Source organism: Histomonas meleagridis (genome assembly GCF_020186115.1).
Source record: "Histomonas meleagridis strain 2922-C6/04-10x chromosome Unknown contig_12, whole genome shotgun sequence".
Lineage (NCBI taxonomy): Eukaryota > Parabasalia > Tritrichomonadida > Dientamoebidae > Histomonas > Histomonas meleagridis.
In genome coordinates this window covers 19,093-42,100 of record NW_027150759.1, presented here as the reverse complement: position 1 = coordinate 42,100, position 23,008 = coordinate 19,093, and the positions used below count along the sequence as shown (strand labels likewise).

The following is a 23,008-nucleotide window of genomic DNA, read 5'->3' as shown; positions in this document are numbered from 1 at the left end:
AAGAGAAACAAGAGATATTTCTCAAATAAATATTAATAAAAAGTTGAAATGCTGTCTAAATATTGAATTAATTGAAATTCATAAATTGCGTTGAAAATTTGTCTTCTGCAAAACACGAAGTAATTCCCAAGTATAATACAAATATAACACCTATAAACAAAAGTGTGTACACAAGCTTTAAAGCTAACAAATGCAATTAACAAGGGACAAATTAATTGATTTGGATTTTGATTTTTAACTAAGCTAAACAAACACAAGCAAACCATTAATTTAAAAAAAAATTTCAAGGAAGTTACGAATAAGTTTCTATTTCTTGACCAAGACAAACGAGTTGATGTTACACTTAGATTCCTGTAATAGTCATAACCGTCACGGAGAAACCGTTTTTTAATTTTCACATGATGATACATCTGTTCACTTTTTTTGCATTTTCTCGGATTTATTGGGAAAATTTTACCACAGAACAAGCTCTACTTGATGCGTGCTCATTGTGTAACAAAATTGTACATATTTATAATCATAATTCATCAATTATCCCAAATCAAGATTCAGAGTGCGCTAATAAAGCTAGTAAAAACAAATACTGTAGATTTATCGAAGATGTAAAAGCTTCTATTTTTCAAAAATTCGGACAAGCAAAAATTCCAAGAAATGCATGTATGATAATCGGTCCATGTGTTTCAAGAGTTTCTCAAAAAAGAAATGGAACGAATTGTTTTCAATGTCGTTTTTTGTCCATACATTTGAAGGCAATGCCATCAGAGGCCAGAATGAAATATCTTTCAAATTTTTGTACATCAGCTAACAGACTTTTTGGAGATTTTTGTTATTTATTGGAAGAGGGGCGCAAAGAAGCGTTCTTAAATGGAATCCAAAAGTATAAGAATCCAACTGCTGTATGTGATACATCAGGATTTTGTCACCCAAAAGGATACATAAGCGCTTATAAAAAACTAGGAAACATTATATTTAGGAAGAAGCATGAAGAACTATGAAAAAAAATCTGTTTGTAAATCTATGTTTACAAGTGTTTATAAACTGTATTTATTTTATTTTACATCTTTTTATGATGGCATGGAAAATAAACTTTAACATTTATTATATAAAATGCTTTGATAAAATTAGAAGTTGAAACTTTTTATCCAAATTTTTAGTCATTTTTTGTTCGGCAAAAAACGATAGCAACTTTTTCAAAGCACCGTCTTTCCAAAGACTGTTCAGACACTGAATGGAGTGCTGGAAGTCGTTTCTAAAGATAAAAATAGTATTACCTAATGAAACAACAGATTTTGTCTCCCTGGTGAGTCTTGTGGAAGCTTTTGAAACAGGAGATTTTGGACCTATTTATGTAAAATTTCAAGTTTCAAAAGATTATGACCTTTTCATTCGATCAGCAAATTTTATAATACCAGCAATGAAAGACCCTATAGTTGGTCGAAAACTAACACAATTTGGATACCCTGTTAAATCTTCAAATTCTTACATCAACCCAAAGGTATGGATTGAATTTATGAAACGAGAAATAAAGGCAGATTTTTCCCTTCCAGTATACTCCTCTAGTGGTCAATATTTTATGGAATTTCCGTTTTCACTTTATCCTCCATTTACAGATGAAGAAATGAAAGAAACTATTGCAAGAATTTTCCGCGATAATTCCAAATCATTTTCTGTTGTTTCTTTAAACCAAGATACAAATAAAGATCATACGCAATCAAATTTCATATGTCAGATTATCCAACAACATCTATGTATTGTTGCAAACTTTTCATCTAAAGAAATTAAGATGATAAACGAAAGATGTGGTGCATCTGCAGAATTTCTTAAATCTGAATTATCATTTTCGAAAGATATAAAAGTCATACGAACTGCTATCATTCCCTTCTTTGAAATGTATCAGATACTTGACCCCAAAGCCTTGAAGTTATTTAGAGAAATTATTATTTCAATTGATCAATATCAAGATGAATTTATTCATGAACTTGAGCAATGTCATAATCCATTTATATCTCAACATGGGCAAATATTTATTCGAAGTATTCGTAAGATCTTTTTGACATTTGACCAATATTCAAATCTATATCCATTAATTTCAGAATCTTTTGTTAAGTTTTCATCAAATCCAGAAAATGAAACTATATTAAAAGAGTTCATCAAGTCGCGCCTTCTTAAAAACAAAACAGTTCCCTCTTTCCTGATTTCACCTGTCCAAAGGATTCCAAGATATCAACTTTTCATTGAACGTTTACTTAAATCAACTCCTTTGGGGCACCCCGATCTGACGCCACTTTTTGCTGCTCTTGAAGAACTCAGTAATTTCAAGCATAAACAAAATGCAGAACAAATATTGGCGCAATCGGCGAACAAGTTTGAAAAACAAATGGCTGATTATAAGTCATTTATTACAATGAAAGATAATCAAGCATTTATTGATCGATTTGATGCTGAATTCGAACATGTTAATACTATTGTAGCTCTTTTTACTGATGCTGTTTATATTTTTCCAAAAAACATTTGTGATCCTAAAGATATATTAATCTTTAATTACACAAGAATTCGTTTTGAATCATCTGGTCCGACTTCATTTTTCTTGTATACCTTTAAAGACAAATATGAACTAAAATTTGAAACAGAAAACATATCATCAACATTTTTACATGCATTAACCGAAGCTGTAACTAATCGGGAAACGCAAGTTGCTAAGGATACCATAGGCCTTAAATGGGAGCTTGTAGATTCCGCATTTCATAAAATTATTCATCATTGTCTATGTTTAAATCAAGACAAAATATGGGTATTTGGTGGAATTAATTCACGTAACGAAGTATCAAATGACTTTTTTTCATATTCAATTGATACCAATCATTGGGAAGAATATCATTTTAATTTTGGTCCTTCACCACGATATGACAGTGTTATGGTTTCACATGAAGGAAACCTATATTTATATGGCGGGAAAGGTTTAGAAGAAGATTTAAATGATTTTTGGTATTTTAATATCGACCAAAATGAATGGGAAATGTTAAACGTCATTCCAAACATGCCGGGGGGCCCCGGGCTATCGATGATTTTACACAAAGGCAAACTTATTCTGAGCGGTGGCAAAGATATCTTCCAAACGTTCTCCTATGACATCCGCAACTCCAAGTGGACTGAAATAAGCATTAATTCTATTGTCCCAACTCTTTCATATCATTCACTTGTCTCATATAATGGCTATGTTTTATTAATCGGAGGAATTACATCCGAAAATGAACTTTCGAATAAAGTTTATACATTGTCATTAAGTAATGAATGGGAATATAGGCCCGAAATATATTATGGGATTTATCCATTTGGAAGATATGGACATAAAGTTATTAATTATAAAGATTGCGTTTGGGTTATTGGAGGAACAGGTTCAAGTGTTCCTTTCATTATGAACCAAATTAATCAATGGGGTTTCGTACAATACGAAGGAAAGTTCCCATTAATGTTATCACATTTTGGTATTGATGTCAATCAAAATGAGATTTGGATATATGGCGGAATAAGTGAAAATGGAATGTGTAATGGTTTGTATAAGGTTAGTATAGTGAGAGAAGAAATGAATTCATCGATGATATTAAGAGATATTTTGACTTTGGATTGTTAAAAATTATAGAACTTATTAATAAAATATTTTCTTTCTTTAACTTTAACCTAAATAACTTTAGTATTACTTGATTATAACAAGCTCCACATCTCATATGTGTGTACCCATATGAATCATGAGTTAAGATGTGTTTAGCAAATGCCTTGAATTTATTTGTTGTGAACTTTAATGACTAAATAAATTTATCTTTTGGTTGAATAGGTACTTTCCTGAAAAATTTGCATGAAATCAATTTCAGGTATTTCCAAGTATATTGGATTTAAATAATATTAATTTAAATATTGGAATTTATATTGGAAATACCTATACTTGGAAATACAATTTCATGAAAACATTAGCATGCACTTCAAATAAAGTGGTTGCAACGATAGAATCGAATGAATGAAAAATCATCGTATTTATATTCAAAAAATGAAGTGTTTGTGAAAGAACTTTATTGTTCAACTTTATTGATTTCCAAATAATTTTTATTTTTAAAAAGAATAACGTAAATACAAAAAATATTTATTATACAAATTATTTAAAAATGTTCACATTGCATTTGGAACAAAAAATTTGATGTGTATATGGTCAGAGCTAATTTTGAATTGGGAATCTTCGAATGAATAAAAAATTGTCATGACTCTGAACACTTCCATTGTTTGGATATCTTTGAAGTGTCCATTCAACATCACAGAAAACGAATATTCGCCAATTTGCGAAACATTTAATGAATCAAATGAACAAAACAAACTCCCGAAAAGCGAGTTCCTAAGGATTTCAATGATATCAATTGGAGAATGCGCCGTTTGTTTTTCATTTTCTTCAATTGTTTGCTTGAGACCGTTATTAAGATATGATTCACTAAGGGTAAAAATTGGTTGCTTACAATAAAATGAACAAAATTGGTCAAAATTATTATAATACTTGGTTTTAAGAAAGTTTTCGATAAATGAAACAATCATTTGATCTACCGAAAATTCTTCTTTTTTTGAATTTGATTCGTCACTTTTTGGTAACATTACATTGTCACTTTTTGTGTTATGTATCGGCATGGTCACTTTTTCTCTTTCAGTTTGAAAATTTGGAGGTTTTGTTAACGGATTTTGGCGACGTGATGCTTCAATTGTAAAATTATCGAATTGTTTCCCATTTATTTCATTGAAGGCTGAAGTCGCTTCATCTTCTGTGTTGAAATTAACAAAACCAAAAGTCTTTCCTTTCGGAATGAATACACTTTTGAACCCTGGAAGTGTATGAAATACTTTAGAAAGATAGGTTTCAGTAACGTTTTGATTAAATCCAGATATACGTACACAAGGGTTGTTTGTTTTGGGATTTGAATTTTTCTTATTTTGTGCTTCAGCTTTAATTTTTGTATCACCAATATATTGGCCACTCATTTCTTCGGCAGCACGGATAGAACTATCTTTTCTTTCATAATTTACATATGAACAATTTTTGTTTTTGTTGATCGAAATATTTATAATTTTTCCAAATTTTGAAAAATTTTCGGAAAGAGCTTTCTTGCTTATGTCGTCTGTGAGAGGAGTTATTACAACTCCAAAAGTTTGTATTCGGTTCATTAAAAGATCTTTTTGTGGGCTTTCGTTTATTCACAAAGTCTGTTAAAATAAAGCTGAAACAGACCCTTTGATGGCGACCGTTTAAGAAATTTTAACGATCATTTCCCATTCAATTTCACGAAGCGATGTGCACATGAAATAAGGAACCGCTCTTAATGAAAAAAGGAATTCATGATAAATCATTTGTAAGCAAATGGCTTTCTGGTATGTGTTTGCTCATGAAGAGTTGTGTTTTATTTTCATGTTATCAGTTAAACAGACATCGTTCACAGTTGCAGATTTATAAACCATTGAATCTTGCGTTTAATCAGCTGAATTTTGTGTGGGTTTTAATTTTCACTTTTTGAGCTTCATGTCGATCAGCCAACTTCAAATGTTTCTTTTTGTGCCTTTCTGTGCTTCTTTAACAATATACGAGGCTGTTGAACGTCGAACAGCTTTGGAAACATGCCAGCGTTACCAAGAGGATTATTTACCAACCCCTACAGGTCCCTTTTGGTCAGGATCGACAACAAATGAATGTGATCCTGGCGAAGCAATTAATCAAGATGATTTCGACAAAGCAGAAAAAAGAATTAACTTCTTCAGATATATGTTAGGTCAAGCACCAATATATGAAAATTCAAGTTTTCGAAAAGCCTCACAAGAAGGGTGTGCTATTTTATCTCAATATGGCTCACTTACTCACCACCCATCTGAAGATTTTAAGTGTTATACAAAATTAGGAGATGATGCATTAGGAGCATCAAACTTATATCAAACTTATATAAATGCTTCACTCACAGATTCAATTGAAGCTTATATGAATGATCAAACTGTTGAAACAGTTGGCCATCGGAGGCACATAATTGCACCAACAAAATTACAATGGAGCGGAGGTGTAAAAGATCATTTCACCAACCTTTACATCCAAGGCATGACGAACCGTCAAAAGGATGATCCTCTCGTTACCAGTGTCAAATTTGTTGCATATCCAATTGGAATTGTTCCCATTAATCTTTGTTATAATCAATGGAGCTTATCTCATGTCACAAATGCCACACGTAAATGCACCACTACTCCTGATGGCAAAACTTCATGTGTGTATTATCTCTATCCTAAAATTTTTGGACCATATAAAATTACTGCATATAATTCCAAAGGTGAAAACATCATCACGTCCACGTTACTAAGTAATGTAGAGTACGGGTATTCGGATGCGATTGTTTTTAAAGTCAATCGAACCCTCATCAAAGCGGGCGAAGTTTATATCGTTCATGCAAAAAGTGAAAGCGACGGTTTTGACGTATCGTACAGTGTTCGACCAATTAATTGCAATGACGTAACAACAGAATTAGATTATTCAGAAGAACTAGAAAATAAGTTGTTGAACCCAAATGAACCTTTAGATTCTTCTGATTATGGTACAAAATCAAATGACCCCGAAAATTCTGGTTCTTCTCTTGGCCCTGGCGCTATAGCAGGAATTGTTATTGCTGTGATTGTTGTGATTGTTTTGGCTATTGTCGGATTTTTGATTTACCAGAAAAAGTTTAAGAAAGATGTCTCTTCTTCTTCGTAATAAATCTTTTCATATATAAACTGTATACAAAAAGTACGATAGAACGATACACTCAGAATTTTGGTTAAATTTCTTTGAAAAAGTTCCATTGAAGTTGGACAAACGATAGATATTTTCGACCGTTAAATATTTGCCTGCACATTTCTATCGTTTTCTGGTTACATTCATCATTCGAATGCAAATTTGTAAATCAGACAACTCAACTCAAAAAGAATGGGAAACAATTTTTTTCATCAACAATAAAATTTTTGGTTTGAATGAAGGAAATCTTTCTCAAACAGTAAACTTAATAATAAACAAATTTAATTATATTTATCCATTATCTTTTAACATGATGATTTGTCAAATGATATACTCAAATCTCTATGCAAGAATAAATGATTTCGATGTATACTTTAATTTTTTGAAAGAAATAAAGAAATTAGAAGAGGAAAATCAAATTAAACCAAACATTTTTGATGTATTTGTTAAACTAATTCTTGATAGTAATATGAATGAGTCATATTATCTTCTTGAAAAAATGTTAGAAAACAATTATATTGACTTCAAATTTATCAAAAATAATAAGAGATTACATTTCATTAATTACCTATCAGAAGAAGAAATCATCGAATATTATAAAGAACTATCGAAGAATGATCTTGAATTACAAAAGAAATATGTCAAAGAAGGTATTAATCCGAATGAAATTGCAAAAATAATCCGAAATGATGAAATAGAAAAACTTCAAGATATATCATCACAAACAAAATTTGATTTTAACCAAGAAATTGAGCCATCACTTTATGAAAGGTGTTCATTTGTTTATGATTATGTTTCATTAATTGATTATGCAGCATTTTTTGGATCAGTTAAATGTTTCAAACATTTACTTATGAATGGTGCTATTGTAGAAAACACAGGTAAATATGCTGTTGCAAGCGGAAACATTGAAATCATTCATTTATGTAAACAAAATCATTCATCATTTAAAGGTGCATATGAAGCAGCTATTCGATTTCATCGAAATGATATCTTTCATTATGTTTATGAAAAGAAAATGAAGAAAATTAATTTAGAAAAATTAGGTATTGAATGTATTTTATATAATAATTATGAAATTTTTTCATTTTTACTTAAAGAAGGAATGAAAATTAATGAAGATATTATTCATGTATCAACAAAAATTGGAAATATTTTTCTTGTTAAACATTTTCTTGATAGCAATCATATCCCAATTGATATTTTAATCTCTTCTTCAGAATCAAGAAATGTCGAACTTGTGAAATATATTTTAGATCAAGAAGAAATTGATATCAATGCTAAAGATATTTATATGTTTTACATAAAATTTATTTTAATATTATAATAATTTAATATAACATATGGAACTTATATAAATTATTTAATACAGCTCTTATTAAAGCATCTTCAAATGGTCGAGCAGAAATAGTTCAATTGCTACTTGAACAAAACGGAATTGATATAAATTCTAAAGATATTTGTTTGTTTTGAATAAAGTTTGTTTTAATAAATTAAAATCTTAAAGCAAAATTTGAAAATTATTTAAATTATTTAGAACAGCACTTATGTGTGCATCATATAATGGTCATACAGAAGTAGTTCAATTACTACTTGAACAAAAGGGAATTGACATTAATGCTAAAGATATTTGTTTGTTTTGAATAATGTTTGTTTTAATATAATAAAATCTTAAAGCAGAATTTGAAAATTTTTTAAATTATTTAGAACAGCACTTATACTTGCATCTTATAATGGTCATACAGAAATTGTTAAATTACTTCTTGAACAAAAAGATATAGATATTAATGCTATAGATAATATTTTTAAACTTTATTTAAAATCTCCTTTGATAATTTGGTGTTTCAAAATAATATTTGGAAATTATTTAAATTTTTTTGGACGGCACTTATGTTGGCATCTCAATTTGGTTTTATAAAAATTGTTAAACTACTTCTTGAACAAGAAGGAATTGATATTAATGCTAAAGATAATTATTTGTTTTATATGAAATTTATTTTAATAATTTGATATTTCAAAATAATATTTGGAAATCATTTAAATTATTTTGGACAGCACTTATGTGGGCATCTAAATATGGTCATACAGAAATAGTTAAATTGCTTCTTGAACAAGAAGGAATTGATATTAATGCTAAAGATATTTATTTGTTTTATATGAAATTTATTTTAATAATTTGATATTTCAAAATAATATTTGGAAATCATTTAAATTATTTGAAACAGCACTTATATTAGCATCTAGATATGGTCATACAGAAATAGTTAAATTGCTTCTTGAACAAGAAGGAATTGATATTAATGCTAAAGATATTTATTTGTTTTATATGAAATTTATTTTAATAATTTGATATTTCAAAATAATATTTGGAAATCATTTAAATTATTTTGGACAGCACTTATGTGGGCATCTAAATATGGTCATACAGAAATAGTTCAATTACTTCTTGAACAAGAAGGAATTGATATTAATGCTAAAGATATTTATTTGTTTTATTTGAAATTTATTTTAATAATTTTTTATTTCAAAATAATATTTGGAAATTATTATATATATTTAATACAGCACTTATGTATGCATCTGATGAAGGTTATACAGAAATAGTTAAATTACTTCTTGAACAAAAAGGAATTGATATTAATGCTAAAAATATTTATTTGTTTTATTTAGAATTTATTTTAATAATTTTATATTTCAAAATAATATTTGGAAATTATTTAAATTATTTCAAACAGCACTTATTGAAGCATCTAGAAATGGTCATACAGAAATAGTTCAATTACTTCTTGAACAAAAAGGAATTGATATTAATGCTAAAGATATTTATTTGTTTTATTTAATATTTATTTTTATAATTTGAAATTTTTTTATAACACACGAAAACTATATAAATTATTTAAAACATCACTAATATATGCGACCGAAAAAGGTAATGCAGAAATTGTTGAATTACTTCTTAAGCATAAAGGAATTTGATATTAAATCCTAAGATTTTTATTTGTCTTATTTAATATTATTTTTTCAAGTTTAAAAATCCGATAGAGAAGTAGTTCTGATGAAAAATTTCAATATAAATAAAAATTTAAATTACTTTTAAACAAGAAAAACTGTTCTTACTTTTAGTATATAGTTTTTATGAATTACAATCGAAGTGCATAATTGAAACCAAAGTAAAATAAAAGTTATTATAATTTTAAATGGCTTAATTTGGAATAAGAAATTAACACATAAATGAAAACAAAATCCTATTAATAACACAGACTTAATCTCATCATTTTAATATACAACAAAGTGATTTTAACTTTAAACCATCAAATATTAAATACATACTTCATATAAAGTTTTAGGTTATAAATTTACTAATATTTTCTTGATTTAAAATTACTCATTTAATTCTTCTTTTCAGATCACATTTCTTGATTTCAATAAAAATACAAAAAGTGGCGTTCGAAGTTTGGCCCTTCCTTTCCTGTAATGTCTCACAGAACCGAGATTGATGGATTCTCTGGTCACCAATTTCACCCAGGACACGGTATCATTTATATTCGTGAAGATAAGCATATGATGGCTTTTGAATCACGCAAGACATTCCGCATGTGGCAACGTAAAAGGAATCCAAGAAAGATTAGCTGGACTGAACACTACCGTTTTGACCATAAAAAGGCTAACACTGATCAAGTTGAAAAGAAAGGACGTGTTCAAAGATCCAAGAAAGTTACTCGTGGATATGCCGGTGTTTCAGTTGATGCAAATGCAAAGATTGCAACGACAGCTGTAAAGAGGCGTGTCCAACAAACCAAGAAAGGAGGAAAGAAGTAAATAAACACCATTGCTAATATATAATAACAAGAAGAAGAATAACGAATCATTTTTTTTTCGAGATTGTTTTATTTTTTTGTAATAAAGCCTCTTTCAAAAATGATGATCAGTTTTAGATCTAAAACTGATTGGACACAAAAATCATAAAAAAATCGAAAATTAAAAATTATGGAGAATTTCAACTTAAATTTGTACTTAAATAATGATCAGTCTTACCAAGAAAAAATTAATATCCATAAAAATAAACAGAATTTTATTCGTAAAAATTTGGTGAGGTGGTAAAAAACCGTCATTTTTTGGTCAAACAAAGCATTGGAAATTTTCAATTGTTCAGTTAACCGTTCTATAAACTATGTTTGTTGTTTTTGCATTAGGTGCAGCAGCAATAAATATTCCAAGAGTACAAATGGACTCCTCATTCATTCGTATACTTGATGATAATACAATGCGTGATGCTATTAGAAAAGAGAAATCATCATTTGTTCTTTTCCATCAAGACCACTCAAAGCTTTCTGATGCAGCTTATGCCAATTATGTAAAGGTTGCAAAGGAATATAAGAAAAAGGCCAAATTTTTTGTTGTTCCAGCATCTGTTGGAGCTGATGTAGCAAGAACATATTCAGTTCCAGGATTTCCAACACTTTTCCATTTTTTAAGTGGCACTAAAACAGGAATCCATCATGGTATGTTCTCTGAAGACAGTATAAGGCGTTTTATTTCAAATTGGACAACTCCTAATATCATTGAATTAAAGTTCAAAGAGAATGTCACAGAATCCGATGTGTACACAGCTATCTCAGATGCATATCCAGACAAACAATTAGCGATCATTCTTATTGGAGATCAAGATACCAAATTCGAACGTTGTATGAATGACCTTGCACAAGAGCTTGGTCCATACTTTCCATTCGTTCGTATCGCCGACAAATCTGTTGCCAAGACCCTTCGTGTCAGATATCCCTCGTTAATGTTAATTCGTTTCTCTGATCTCCAAAAGTTTGTATATGATGGCGAACCTGATGCAGACGAAATGTTTATATGGACTCAACACAATTCCATTCCATTATTCCGAGAACTTAATACAATAAATCTATTTTCACCAGATGGCGTTTCCATCCGCTCAGCCGTTGCCATTCTCGACACCAGCTCTTCCGCTGACGTTGATTCAGTCTATCCACTTCTTGGCAAATATTCCAATACACAAAATTGGATTCGATTCTACACAGCCGATTCTCATAAATTTTCGTCTCTTGTCACCTTATTTAATGTTACCACCATTCCCAGCATTATTTACATCTCTGCCAATTATACCAATATCAGTTATTATGTATCTGATATATCCAACGAAACGATATTTAACCAATTTTCCAATGACACATTAGAAATGGCGACTATTCCTACTCCTCATGGCTTATATGGAACCCTTCGACCAGTTACCGAATTTGCATTTGAGCGAATGATGAACGAAGGACCATTCTTCACATTGTTCACTTCAGCGTTTTGTATCAAATGCGGCACGTTAAAGCGCGCGGGCATTGACGCCGCTAAAACTATTGCGCGCGCAGGCGGAACAGTGAATTGGGCGTTTTGGGACGTAACAATTTCGACGCCGTCATTCCAAAGGGACATCGGATTGGGGATTCCGTCGATATGGTACTTCCCGACGAATAACGTGACAGAAGGTATACAGTACGCGGGGCCGGCAAACTACTTGTCGGTGATGGAATGGGCGCACGGAATGGAGCAAAGTGACTTCGATTTGGATGAGATAATGTCAAAAGAAATCGGAGGTGGCTTCGACGAGATATGAATAAACACAAATTGATTGCATGTTGTAAATTGTTTACGAAGTTAAATAACAACGAATTATTTGATTAAAATCGATGTAAAATTATTTATATAATTAAATAACAGCGAATTGTTTGATTAAAGTTTATGTTAAATTATTTACTAAGGTACATAACAGTAAATTGTTTGATTAAAATCGATGTATAATTATTTATAAAATTAAATAACAGCGAATTGTTTGATTAAAGTTTATGTTAAATTATTTACGAAGGTATATAACAGTAAATTGTTTGATTAAAATCGATGTGAAATTATTTGCGAAATTACATGACTGAGAATCGTTTGCTAAATGAGTTAATGCATTCCATGAATTGATTAATGTTCTTGAATCATTTTAGAAAAGCACAGACAAGTTGAAATATTCAATTATTTCCAAAGGAGCATAAAATTATCGATGGTATGAGATCATAAGGTTTTATTTAATAAAAGAGATCAAGTTTTATTCTATTGAAAAGAACTTTTTGGCTCAACTGAGTTTAGAGTTGAAAAACCACTTTAAAGTAGAAGCCGAATCACAAAACATGTATAACATTTTCCCTTCACTTCTCAGTTCAAAATCAAAACGCCTAATGATCTGTAAATGTTTCACTAAGTTCTGCGCAATATTTTTTATTTGAAGAAATTTAATTCATTTAATTATTTACTTATTCAGTTGGGAAATATGAATAGTTCATAAATGTTGTGTATCCATTTTGCTTCAATAATTCGATTGACTCCTTCCAAAATCTCTTTTGGTACTTATTTACATCTTTATAATGCAAACAAATTGAAGCAAACGAATTATTCATAATGGACAACAAAGTGACAGCATCGAATCCAGACGCCTCAGCGATTTCGAACAATTGCTGCGATCTGGACTTGTTCGTGAATGCGTTATGTATCGAGCAGAACGCTAATCGAACGCCAAAGTCATAGAAGAAACGAACAGGCGAATCATGCCATCCCTTAACAGCGTTTTTCATTCGCGGCGACAAGTTAAACAATATCGCATTGTTATGTGATGTTACGTCACTAAGTAATGTTTCGCTTTGCGCAATCTTAAAGCCTCCAGAGATTCTTCGTGCATGACCTCGAATTAATGCGCAATTTACAGATTCAGTATTACTTTCACCTGCAAACATTGTTACTGGTATATGGTTTTGTCTTAAATAATTAAATGTTTGTTCATAAAAGCGCATTTGCTCTTCACTAATTTCGGCTGTTGTTGTGGTAAAGCCAACAACTCCTTTGTCTTGGCACTTAACTGCAAGTTTGGCTAATTCATGGATTTGTAATGGTGATAGAGTCTTAATATTACCATTAATGACAATTTTAACGGTCATGTCTTTGCCATTTGTAAACTTCTCAATTTCGTCTGAAATTATTTCGACGACTTTTTCAGAGGTTAACTCCTTCTTGATGTGGTATAACGGACAGACCGTTAACTCCATGTAGATGACTTTGTCTTGGAATGCTTCATCTAAAATCGCATTAACAGCAGAGCGAATGTTCTCTTCTGTTTGTAATAACGATATAGCTAAAGCTTTGCCTTTAAGATGGAATTGTTCTTCCTCTTTACATAAACAAAATTCTTTCATTTCTTCAGCAGATGCAAATTTAGGAAGTGAATTACGTTCTTCCTCACTTAGTTTGGTGTAGAATTCATATAATAAGCCAAATGGTACACTTCCAATTAATCTGCAATCTAAATCACATTTGGATAATTGTTGTAATAATGAAAGTGTTAATGGTGGGTTTTGGACAATTGGCTTAAAGGCTGGCGGAACTGTTAAGCCGATCTTTGCATAGTAATCAGAATTAGCAATAACTCCAGAAATGTCAATGTTGTTTTCTTGGAGTATTTTCATCGATTTAATAAATGCTTGAACACGGAGTCTCTTCCTGTGGCCTTCAGAGACAAATGCACTACGAAATCCATAGTCAATACATTTAAGGATTTCGGCAACTGTAAAGTTAAACTTGTCCTGGAGTAACATATATTCATTTGTTAATGTTACGCCGGATACTGTTGGGTTATCTGTGCATGGAACTGTGATTGCACCCAAATCAAATAATTTCTTGATTGGATGGTCTTCGAGTTTTTGGACTGCTTTGGTTTGGACATTTGATGAGACACAGCATTCAAGTGGAATACGACGATCGATTACTTCATCTAATACTTTTTGATCTTCAACAACTCGAGTGCCATGGCCAATACGTTGGGCAGCGCATGCCAATGCTAAGTCAACTGAGCGTGCACCAAATGCTTCACCGGCATGAATTGTGACACCTAATGATTTCTCACGGATGGTACGGAAGGCTGCAACGTGTTTGTGTGGTGGGAAGTTATATTCAGGGCCAGCAAGGTCAAAGGCAACAACATAACGATGACGATAACGCCAACAAATTTCGGCTATCTCAGCATTAACTTCTGGACTCATATGACGCATGGCACAGCAAATAATACGGGCTGTGATGGGGAGTTTCTTTTCGGCCATGATACAGCCTTGAATGGCAGCTTCAAGAATTTGGGAATATGAATTACCATTGTTGGTATGAAGAGCTGGAGCAAAACGTAGCTCAAGATAGGTGATTCCATCTTTGACAGCATCTTCACAAGCTTCATAGAAAATACGGGTAATAGCATATGGATATTGCATTACAAGAAGTGGAAGATCAAAACATTTAAGATAAGTAACAAGATCAGGACAATCAAGTGGAACTGTCATGATTGATTTTATTTCTTCAAGTGTTTTGACTGGAAGTTCAACATTTTGTTCTTTAGCAAGATCAAGAACTGTTTGAGGACGAAGGAAACCATCAAGATGGCAGTGAAGCTCTGCTTTAGGGAGCTTTTGCATTATCTCATAGGTGAGCTTTGTTTGCATGATGAAAGTGACGAGCCGAGGCAAATCATCGTTTTTTTCCCTATCAATTTTTCTATGACTAAAGTATTGAAAATAACTGACGTTTGAATTGAATTATCACTCACAAAACGGCGTTGTAAAATAATCAAAATCACCCAAGAAAAGACTTTCTATTACACAAAAGCCATAAATCAAATTATCAATAACTTTAATCGTAAAAGAACTATGTTGAAGCGCTGAATTGAGCCCAGAAAGAACGTGATCTTAAGCCAAAGATGTGATACAAAAATCCAGAAACACCAAAAACATGATTTGCGGTTATAAGGGCAGCCCATAATTGAATGGTTTACAAAATCAAATTTGAGCTTAAATTTTTTGGTCTTGAACTCAATGTTATGACATCACTTTGATTTGCCTTGTGGAACAAGAAACAAAAAGTAAGAAATTTGTTTTTATTTATCTAGAGTTTTCAGGTGGGGGCAAACCGTTGACTGAAGACCACATTTGTACGATCAGATGAAAAAGGTGCCCTTAATTTGATTGCTTTACATGAAATATTTCATTTCATTTTTTGTTGGATACACCCCCAAAGAATTAAAAAGACGTTAAGTCACTTGGCCTTGACAACTTTTTTCTCCACGATATTTTTTATTTTTTGTATACTAAACCGTCAGAACCAGTTTTTCAATGTGGGAATTGTGCACTCCGACCGATTATTTCGGTTATTTCAATCGCGTGCATTCAATTTTTTTCTTGGCTTCATGCCACATTTAAATAAGAAGAAATAAATTCACATGCCCTCCAAATTATCGATGATTTTAATTACTCGTTTGGTTCCATATGTACAGGCCATTTCAAAGAATTCAGTGTTGACGGATGAAATATATTATCCAAATGCATTTAAACTTCAAGATATAGATGTTCCATGTTGCAAAAATATCTCATTAATTGATTTGTTAATATTAATTTCTTCATTATTTTTAATGAATTTGTTTCATTGAAGAAAATGTTAAAATTATAGATAGTTGCATTTTACAATTGGAACAATCTCAAATGTATATATTTTATTGGTTATAAAGAACCACTAACATTTGAATTTAATGCATTTAATGGCGTTCCTGCAAAATATGTAATGACATCAGATTTATATTAAGGATCAAAATTCCTCACGTTGGATGTAATTAAAGACGAATCAATTGAAGAATGTGATCAATATATTTGGCCAACACACACATTTACAAATTCCTATACGTTTACTAAATCAAATACATTTTCTCAATCGGATACTTTTAGTCAATCGAATGAATTCACTTAATCAAATATTTTTAGTAAATCAAATACATTTTCTCAGTCGAATACTTTTAGTCAATCGAATACATTTACTGAATCATTACAATTTGGTGCAACATTTATTCATACTTTAGTTTTTGCAAGTACAATCACTCAAACAATTATCCCTAAAACAGTTTTCACAAACACTATATCTATTTCATTATTAAATTCATCTTATTATTATCTTGAAACATTCTTTATTTATTATGAATACACAGTTATTGAATATTCTTCATATATTTCTTATTATACAGGATTTTATACAATTATTAATCAAAATGAAAATGATACGAATGATGATAAAACCAAAATTATTATAATTATTGTTTGTGTTTGTGTTGTTTTCATTACCATTGTTTTAGCACTTGTTATTGTACTTATTCATATTCATAATAAGAAACAAAGCATTTTGGAAAGTAACAGCGATGAAGATAAAAACACAATGTTTCATTCAGTCTTGCTATAAACTTAACTAAAATTGATGAAGAACTGTTTACAAAATATTTTAATGAAAATATCATTGGAAATATTTAAATCGTTAAATAATTGGCATTTTGTATCTATAAATCTCTAATATTAAAGGATACATATCTTTAAATTTAAAGGTTTATTTAATTTGAATAAATATAATAACTCTTGCCAATATTGCATAATGAATGTGGTGATAATATCTTACGTGCACACTGAAAATAAATGGCTTGGTATTACATATTGCTAGTGTGACCCTATGAATAACTAAAGATATTGATTAAACTCAAAAAAGAAATAGTTTGATTTTATTTTTCTTTTAATTATGTTTTATCATGCAAAAAAATAAATTTTTCCTTTTCCACCTTCTTGTTGGTTTAATTTATGATTTTTAACGTTGAGAAAATTATCTTTTTTATATATGGGCATTATTTGATACAAATCATTTTATTACAACCAGTAGTAACCTCGTTTAGTACACAAGAAATTGTAAAGTTCATAGATCAAAAAACTTCGTATACAATGAATGTTATCCAGGATCGGATCTTTTGTAATGACTGTAACCATAATTTTCAAAAAGTGCTCGAAACATGTGTAAAGTAGTTAAGATGCGATCGTACTTCGAATTTCTAATAAACCGGCCATCTGACAGATGTACTGTAGCATTGATTTTTTGCATTCATAACCGTTTTATTTGAACCACAACAAGTTATTCAAAAGAAAATTCAATAGGGTTGTTTTCGGTGTATCAATTTTACTAAACACAATTTTTTTGGCTTACAAGCCCACAAAGAAAACGCTCTATGTATCCTTGTATACACTCGATTTTACTGAACGCCCATCTACTATCATATATTAAATCCTTGCAAAGGAACCCAATATTAGCAAATCAAACATTATCTCAAAATCTAAATCATTCATATTATTCAAATAATACCTTACCATTTGCTTTACTCATTATCATTTTTGCATTGTTTTTAAGTAAATACAACAATTTTGTCAAAATATTCCAAAAAAATATTTTGTTTCATATCAATATAAAAAAATCAGATTGTAAAATTTTCATGTTTTCGTTTGCCATCTTTTTCATTCAAACATTTGAAACTTTTGATAATTCAACTCAAACTCTAACTTTATTGACACAAAAAGAATTTGAAGAAAGAGATTTATATAAAGAAGAAGCATTGCATGTTATAATTGATGGTTCTATTACAGAAATTACAGCTTATGCTTTTGCAGAATGGCCTTATTTGATCAAAGTTGATATTGGTAAATCAGTTATTTCAATTGGTGATTTTGCTTTTTCTCAATGCGAAAAAATGTCAAGCATTATCATTGGAGAAAATGTTGAAACCATTGGAAATTTTACATTTTTCCTGAGTTATTTAGTGAATAATATTACAATTCCGAAATCAGTTGTTTCAATTGGTGAATGCCCTTTTATTTGCGGTTATTATTTTCAACATATTGAAGTTTCTGAAGAAAATAATTATTTTTCATCAAAAGATGGAATTCTTTATAACAAAGATTATTCAAAAATTATTTGTTATCCAATGGGGAAAACAAACAATACATTTGAAATATCAAATACAGTAACAACAATTGGAAATTTTGCATTTACTTATTGTTTTATGATGCGTAATATTACAATGCCAAATTCCGTAACAACAATTGGAAATTTTTCATTTTTATATTGTGTTGGACTAGGAACAGTTTCTATTGGAGAAAATGTGACAACAATTGGAGATTGTGCATTTGCTCAATGTGCTTTATTAAATTATATAAAAATTCCTGATTCAGCCACTTCAATTGGCGATTTTATATTTACACAATGTGAACTATTAGAAACAGTAATCATTGGGAAAAACACAAGGACAATTGGAGATTATGCATTTGCTCAATGCTCATCATTATTGAATATTATAATTCCTGATTCTGTTGAATCAATTGGAATTGGTGCATTTTCTGATTGTTCATCATTAACAAGTATAATAATTCCAAGTTCTGTAATTACAATTGAAAATGGAACATTTTATGAATGTTCATCATTATCAAAGATTACAATTCCTGATTCTGTTGAATCACTTGGAGATGGTGCATTTTCTGATTGCTCGTCATTAACAAGTATAATAATTCCAAATTCTGTAATTACAACTGGAGAAGGTGCATTTTATCAATGTTCATCATTAACAAGTATAATAATTCCAAATTCTGTAATTACAATTGGAAATAATGCATTTTCTTATTGTAGATCGTTGACAAATATTATAATTTCTGATTCTGTTGAAATAATTGGAAATAATGCATTTAATTATTGTTCATCATTAAATAATATTACTATTCCTAAATCCGTTTCATCAATAGGTGATAATGTTTTTGAAAGATGTACAGGTCTTCAAACTATTGAAGTATCTGAAGAAAATAATTATTATTCTGATATTAATGGAATTCTTTATGATAAAAATTATTCAACAATTATTTATTGTCCAGAAGGATTTTCAGTGGAATCAATTGAAATCCCAAATTCTGTTATAACAATTGGAAATTATTCATTTTATTATTGTTCATCAATAAGAAATATCATTATTCCAAATTCTGTTGTGACTATTGGAAGTTATTCATTTTATTATTGTTCTAAAATAATTAATATTACCATTCCAGATTCTGTTACATCTATTGGAAATAATGCATTTTATCATTGCAATTCTTTGGAATATTTTAATATTAATATTTCAAATAGCATCAATGCAATTGAAGATTTTTTATTTTATTATTGCTCTAAATTGCAAAATATTGTAATTCCGAATTCTGTCACGAAAATTGGAGTTTATTCATTTTATGAATGCTATAAATTAACAAATATTATAATCCCAAATTCTACTACAATAATTGGAAGTCATTCATTTGATTCCTGTTCATCATTTACAAATATTACTATTCCAAATTCTGTTACATCTATTGGAGATTATTCATTTAATTCCTGTTCATCATTGAAAAATATTCAAATTTCAGATAAAATTGAAATAATATCTAGATCCTTATTTTCATTTTGCCAAATGTTAACAAATATTATAATTCCAAATTCTGTCACATCAATTGGTAGTAGTGCGTTTTCTTATTGCCGGAAGTTAACAAATATAATTATTCCTGATACTGTCAAATCAATTGGTAATAATGCATTTTCTTCTTGTGGATTAGAAAATATTCAAATTTCTGATATTATTGAAACAATTGCTAAGAATTTATTTACAAGTTGTTCATCTTTAACAAGTATAACAATTCCAAATTCTGTAATAACAATTGAAGATGAAGCATTTTCTTATTGTACATCATTAACAAGTATAATAATTTCTGATTCTGTTGAATCGATTGGAAATCGTGTATTTTCCGATTGTTCAAAATTAAAGACTATAAAAATTTCAAAATCAGTGATATCAATTAGCGAAATAGCTTTTGAAAGATGTACAGGTCTTCAAACTATTGAAGTATCTGAAGAAAATAATTATTATTCTGATATTAATGGAATTCTTTATGATAAAAATTGTTCGACAATAATTTATTGTCCAGAAGGATTTAATAGTGAAACATTTGAAATTCCAGATTCTGTTATAACAATTGGAAATTATTCATTTTATTATTCATCATTAAAAAATATATCAATTTCAAATTCTACTTCGACAATTGGAAGTTATTCATTTTCTTATTGTACATCATTGACTAATATCATAATTCCTGATTTTGTTACTTTAATTAAAGATCATGCATTTTATTATAGTGATAAATTAGTTATAGTTATTATTGGTAAAAATGTAAATTCCATTGGAAGTCATGCTTTTTGTTATTGTTCATCATTAAAAAATATTACAATTCCAAATTTAGTTACTCTAATTCAACAAAATACATTTTATTCATGTTCCAAATTAGTAAATGTTATCATTGGGGAAAATGTTACAACAATAGATAGTTATTCATTTTGTTCTTGTATATCATTAACAAATATTGCAATTCCAAATTCTGTTATATTCATTAAACAAGAAGCATTTTATGATTGTTCTAACTTAGAAATTGTTATCATTGGAGAAAATGTGACAACCATCGGTAATTCTGCATTTCGGAAATGTACTTCATTAATAAATATTACAATTCCAAAATCAGTTAAATCTATTGGATCATATTGTTTTGGGAATTGTCCAAATTTCGAATCTATCACAGTATCTGAAGAAAATAATTATTATTCTGATATTAATGGAATTCTTTATGATAAAAATTGTTCGACAATAATTTCTTGTCCAGAAGGATTTAATAGTGAAACATTTGAAATTCCAAATTCTGTTATAACAATTGGAAGTGCTTCATTTTATTATTGTTCTAAATTAACGACAATTATTAAAGGTGAAAATTTAGAAAGAATTGAAAATAATGCATTTTCTTACTGTTCATCATTAACTGATTTTATAATACCAAAATCAGTTTCTTATATTGGATCAAATGCATTTTATTATTGTGAAGCATTAATTAATATTACCATTCCAAAATCAGTTTTTTATATTGGATCAGATGCATTTTATTATTGTGAATCATTAATTAATATTGTCATTCCAAATTCTATTAGATTTCTTGAATCAGATACATTTTATCATTGTACATCATTAGTAAATGTTACGATTCCAAACTCTGTTATCCAAATTGGATCATATGCATTTTCTTCATGTTCAAACTTAGAAACTGTTATCATTGGAGAAAATGTTAAGTACATCCAAAATTATGCATTTCAAAATTGTAACAATCTCAAATGTATATATTTTACTGGTTATAAATCACCGAAACTTGGATCGAATATTTTCGCAAATGTTCCTGCAAAATATGTAATGACATCATATGAATATCAAGGATCAAAATTCGATAATTTAGGTGTAATTAAAGGTGAATTAGTCGAAGAATGTGATCAAAATATTTGGCCAACACATACATTTACAAATTCTTTTACATATTCGAATACATTTTCTCAGTCGAATACTTTTAGTCAATCGAATACATTTACTGAATCATTACAATTTGGTGCAACATTTATTCATACTTTAGTTTTTGCAAGTACAATCACTCAAACAATTATCCCTAAAACAGTTTTCACAAACACTATATCTATTTCATTATTAAATTCATCTTATTATTATCTTGAAACATTCTTTATTTATTATGAATACACAGTTATTGAATATTCTTCATATATTTCTTATTATACAGGATTTTATACAATTATTAATCAAAATGAAAATGATACGAATGATGATAAAACCAAAATTATTATAATTATTGTTTGTGTTTGTGTTGTTTTCATTACCATTGTTTTAGCACTTGTTATTGTACTTATTCGTATTCGGAATAAGAAACAAAGCATTTTGGAAAGTATCAGCGAAGAAGACATTGGAAAAACTGCTACAATTTCAGCAGATGTTGGAGCGAGCTTTTCAAATATTGACGAAGATCCATTTGCAGGTGATTTCATAGAAAATAATACCATTGATAACATTTAAATTTGATTAAATATTACAAAATTTGTAAAATGTCCCCAATAGATTTATACAATAACTGTATTAAGGTATCAGCATATAAAGGATAAACCAAAAAGTAAAAATATATTTCGTTAAAAACCTGAAATTATATTAATAAATAACATATTTATTAGTTTTTATGTATAAAAAATATTACAGTTTTTTTAATCTTATTTTACAAATTTACAGTCATCGAATATTCTTCACATTTCTTATGACACCAATGTTAATCAAAATGAAAATGATACGAATGATGATAAAACCAAATTGTTATTATTATTGTTTGTGAAGGTGTTGTTTTCATTATCATTGTTTTAGCACTTGTTATTATAATTATTCGTTTTCATAATAAATAAAGCATTTTA

The 23,008-nt window shown here is 29.3% G+C and overlaps 5 protein-coding genes across 5 annotated transcripts; 4 read left to right on the top strand and 1 right to left on the bottom strand.

Moving 5' to 3' along the window:
• Positions 1-1,228: 1,228 nt before the first annotated feature.
• GO595_001068 (Kelch motif family protein) lies at positions 1,229-3,631 on the top strand (the record flags this gene model as incomplete). Its single annotated transcript, XM_067913391.1, has 1 exon — positions 1,229-3,631. The coding sequence occupies one exon, from the start codon at positions 1,229-1,231 to the stop codon at positions 3,629-3,631; it is 2,403 nt and encodes an 800-aa protein (XP_067778686.1).
• A 1,938-nt stretch (positions 3,632-5,569) lies between these two features.
• On the top strand, positions 5,570-6,757 carry GO595_001067 (CAP domain-containing protein; the record flags this gene model as incomplete). The annotated part of the gene is made up of 1 exon (XM_067913379.1): positions 5,570-6,757. One exon carries the CDS (start codon positions 5,570-5,572, stop codon positions 6,755-6,757), a length of 1,188 nt encoding a protein of 395 aa, XP_067778685.1.
• Positions 6,758-10,252: 3,495 nt separating this feature from the next.
• Positions 10,253-10,597, top strand: GO595_001066 (60S ribosomal protein L24; the record flags this gene model as incomplete). The annotated part of the gene is made up of 1 exon (XM_067913368.1): positions 10,253-10,597. One exon carries the CDS (start codon positions 10,253-10,255, stop codon positions 10,595-10,597), a length of 345 nt encoding a protein of 114 aa, XP_067778684.1.
• A 352-nt stretch (positions 10,598-10,949) lies between these two features.
• Positions 10,950-12,407, top strand: GO595_001065 (protein disulfide isomerase; the record flags this gene model as incomplete). Its single annotated transcript, XM_067913357.1, has 1 exon — positions 10,950-12,407. The coding sequence occupies one exon, from the start codon at positions 10,950-10,952 to the stop codon at positions 12,405-12,407; it is 1,458 nt and encodes a 485-aa protein (XP_067778683.1).
• A 682-nt stretch (positions 12,408-13,089) lies between these two features.
• Positions 13,090-15,312, bottom strand: GO595_001064 (adenosine deaminase; the record flags this gene model as incomplete). Its single annotated transcript, XM_067913346.1, has 1 exon — positions 13,090-15,312. One exon carries the CDS (start codon positions 15,310-15,312, stop codon positions 13,090-13,092), a length of 2,223 nt encoding a protein of 740 aa, XP_067778682.1.
• Between the last annotated feature and the right edge of the window lie 7,696 nt (positions 15,313-23,008).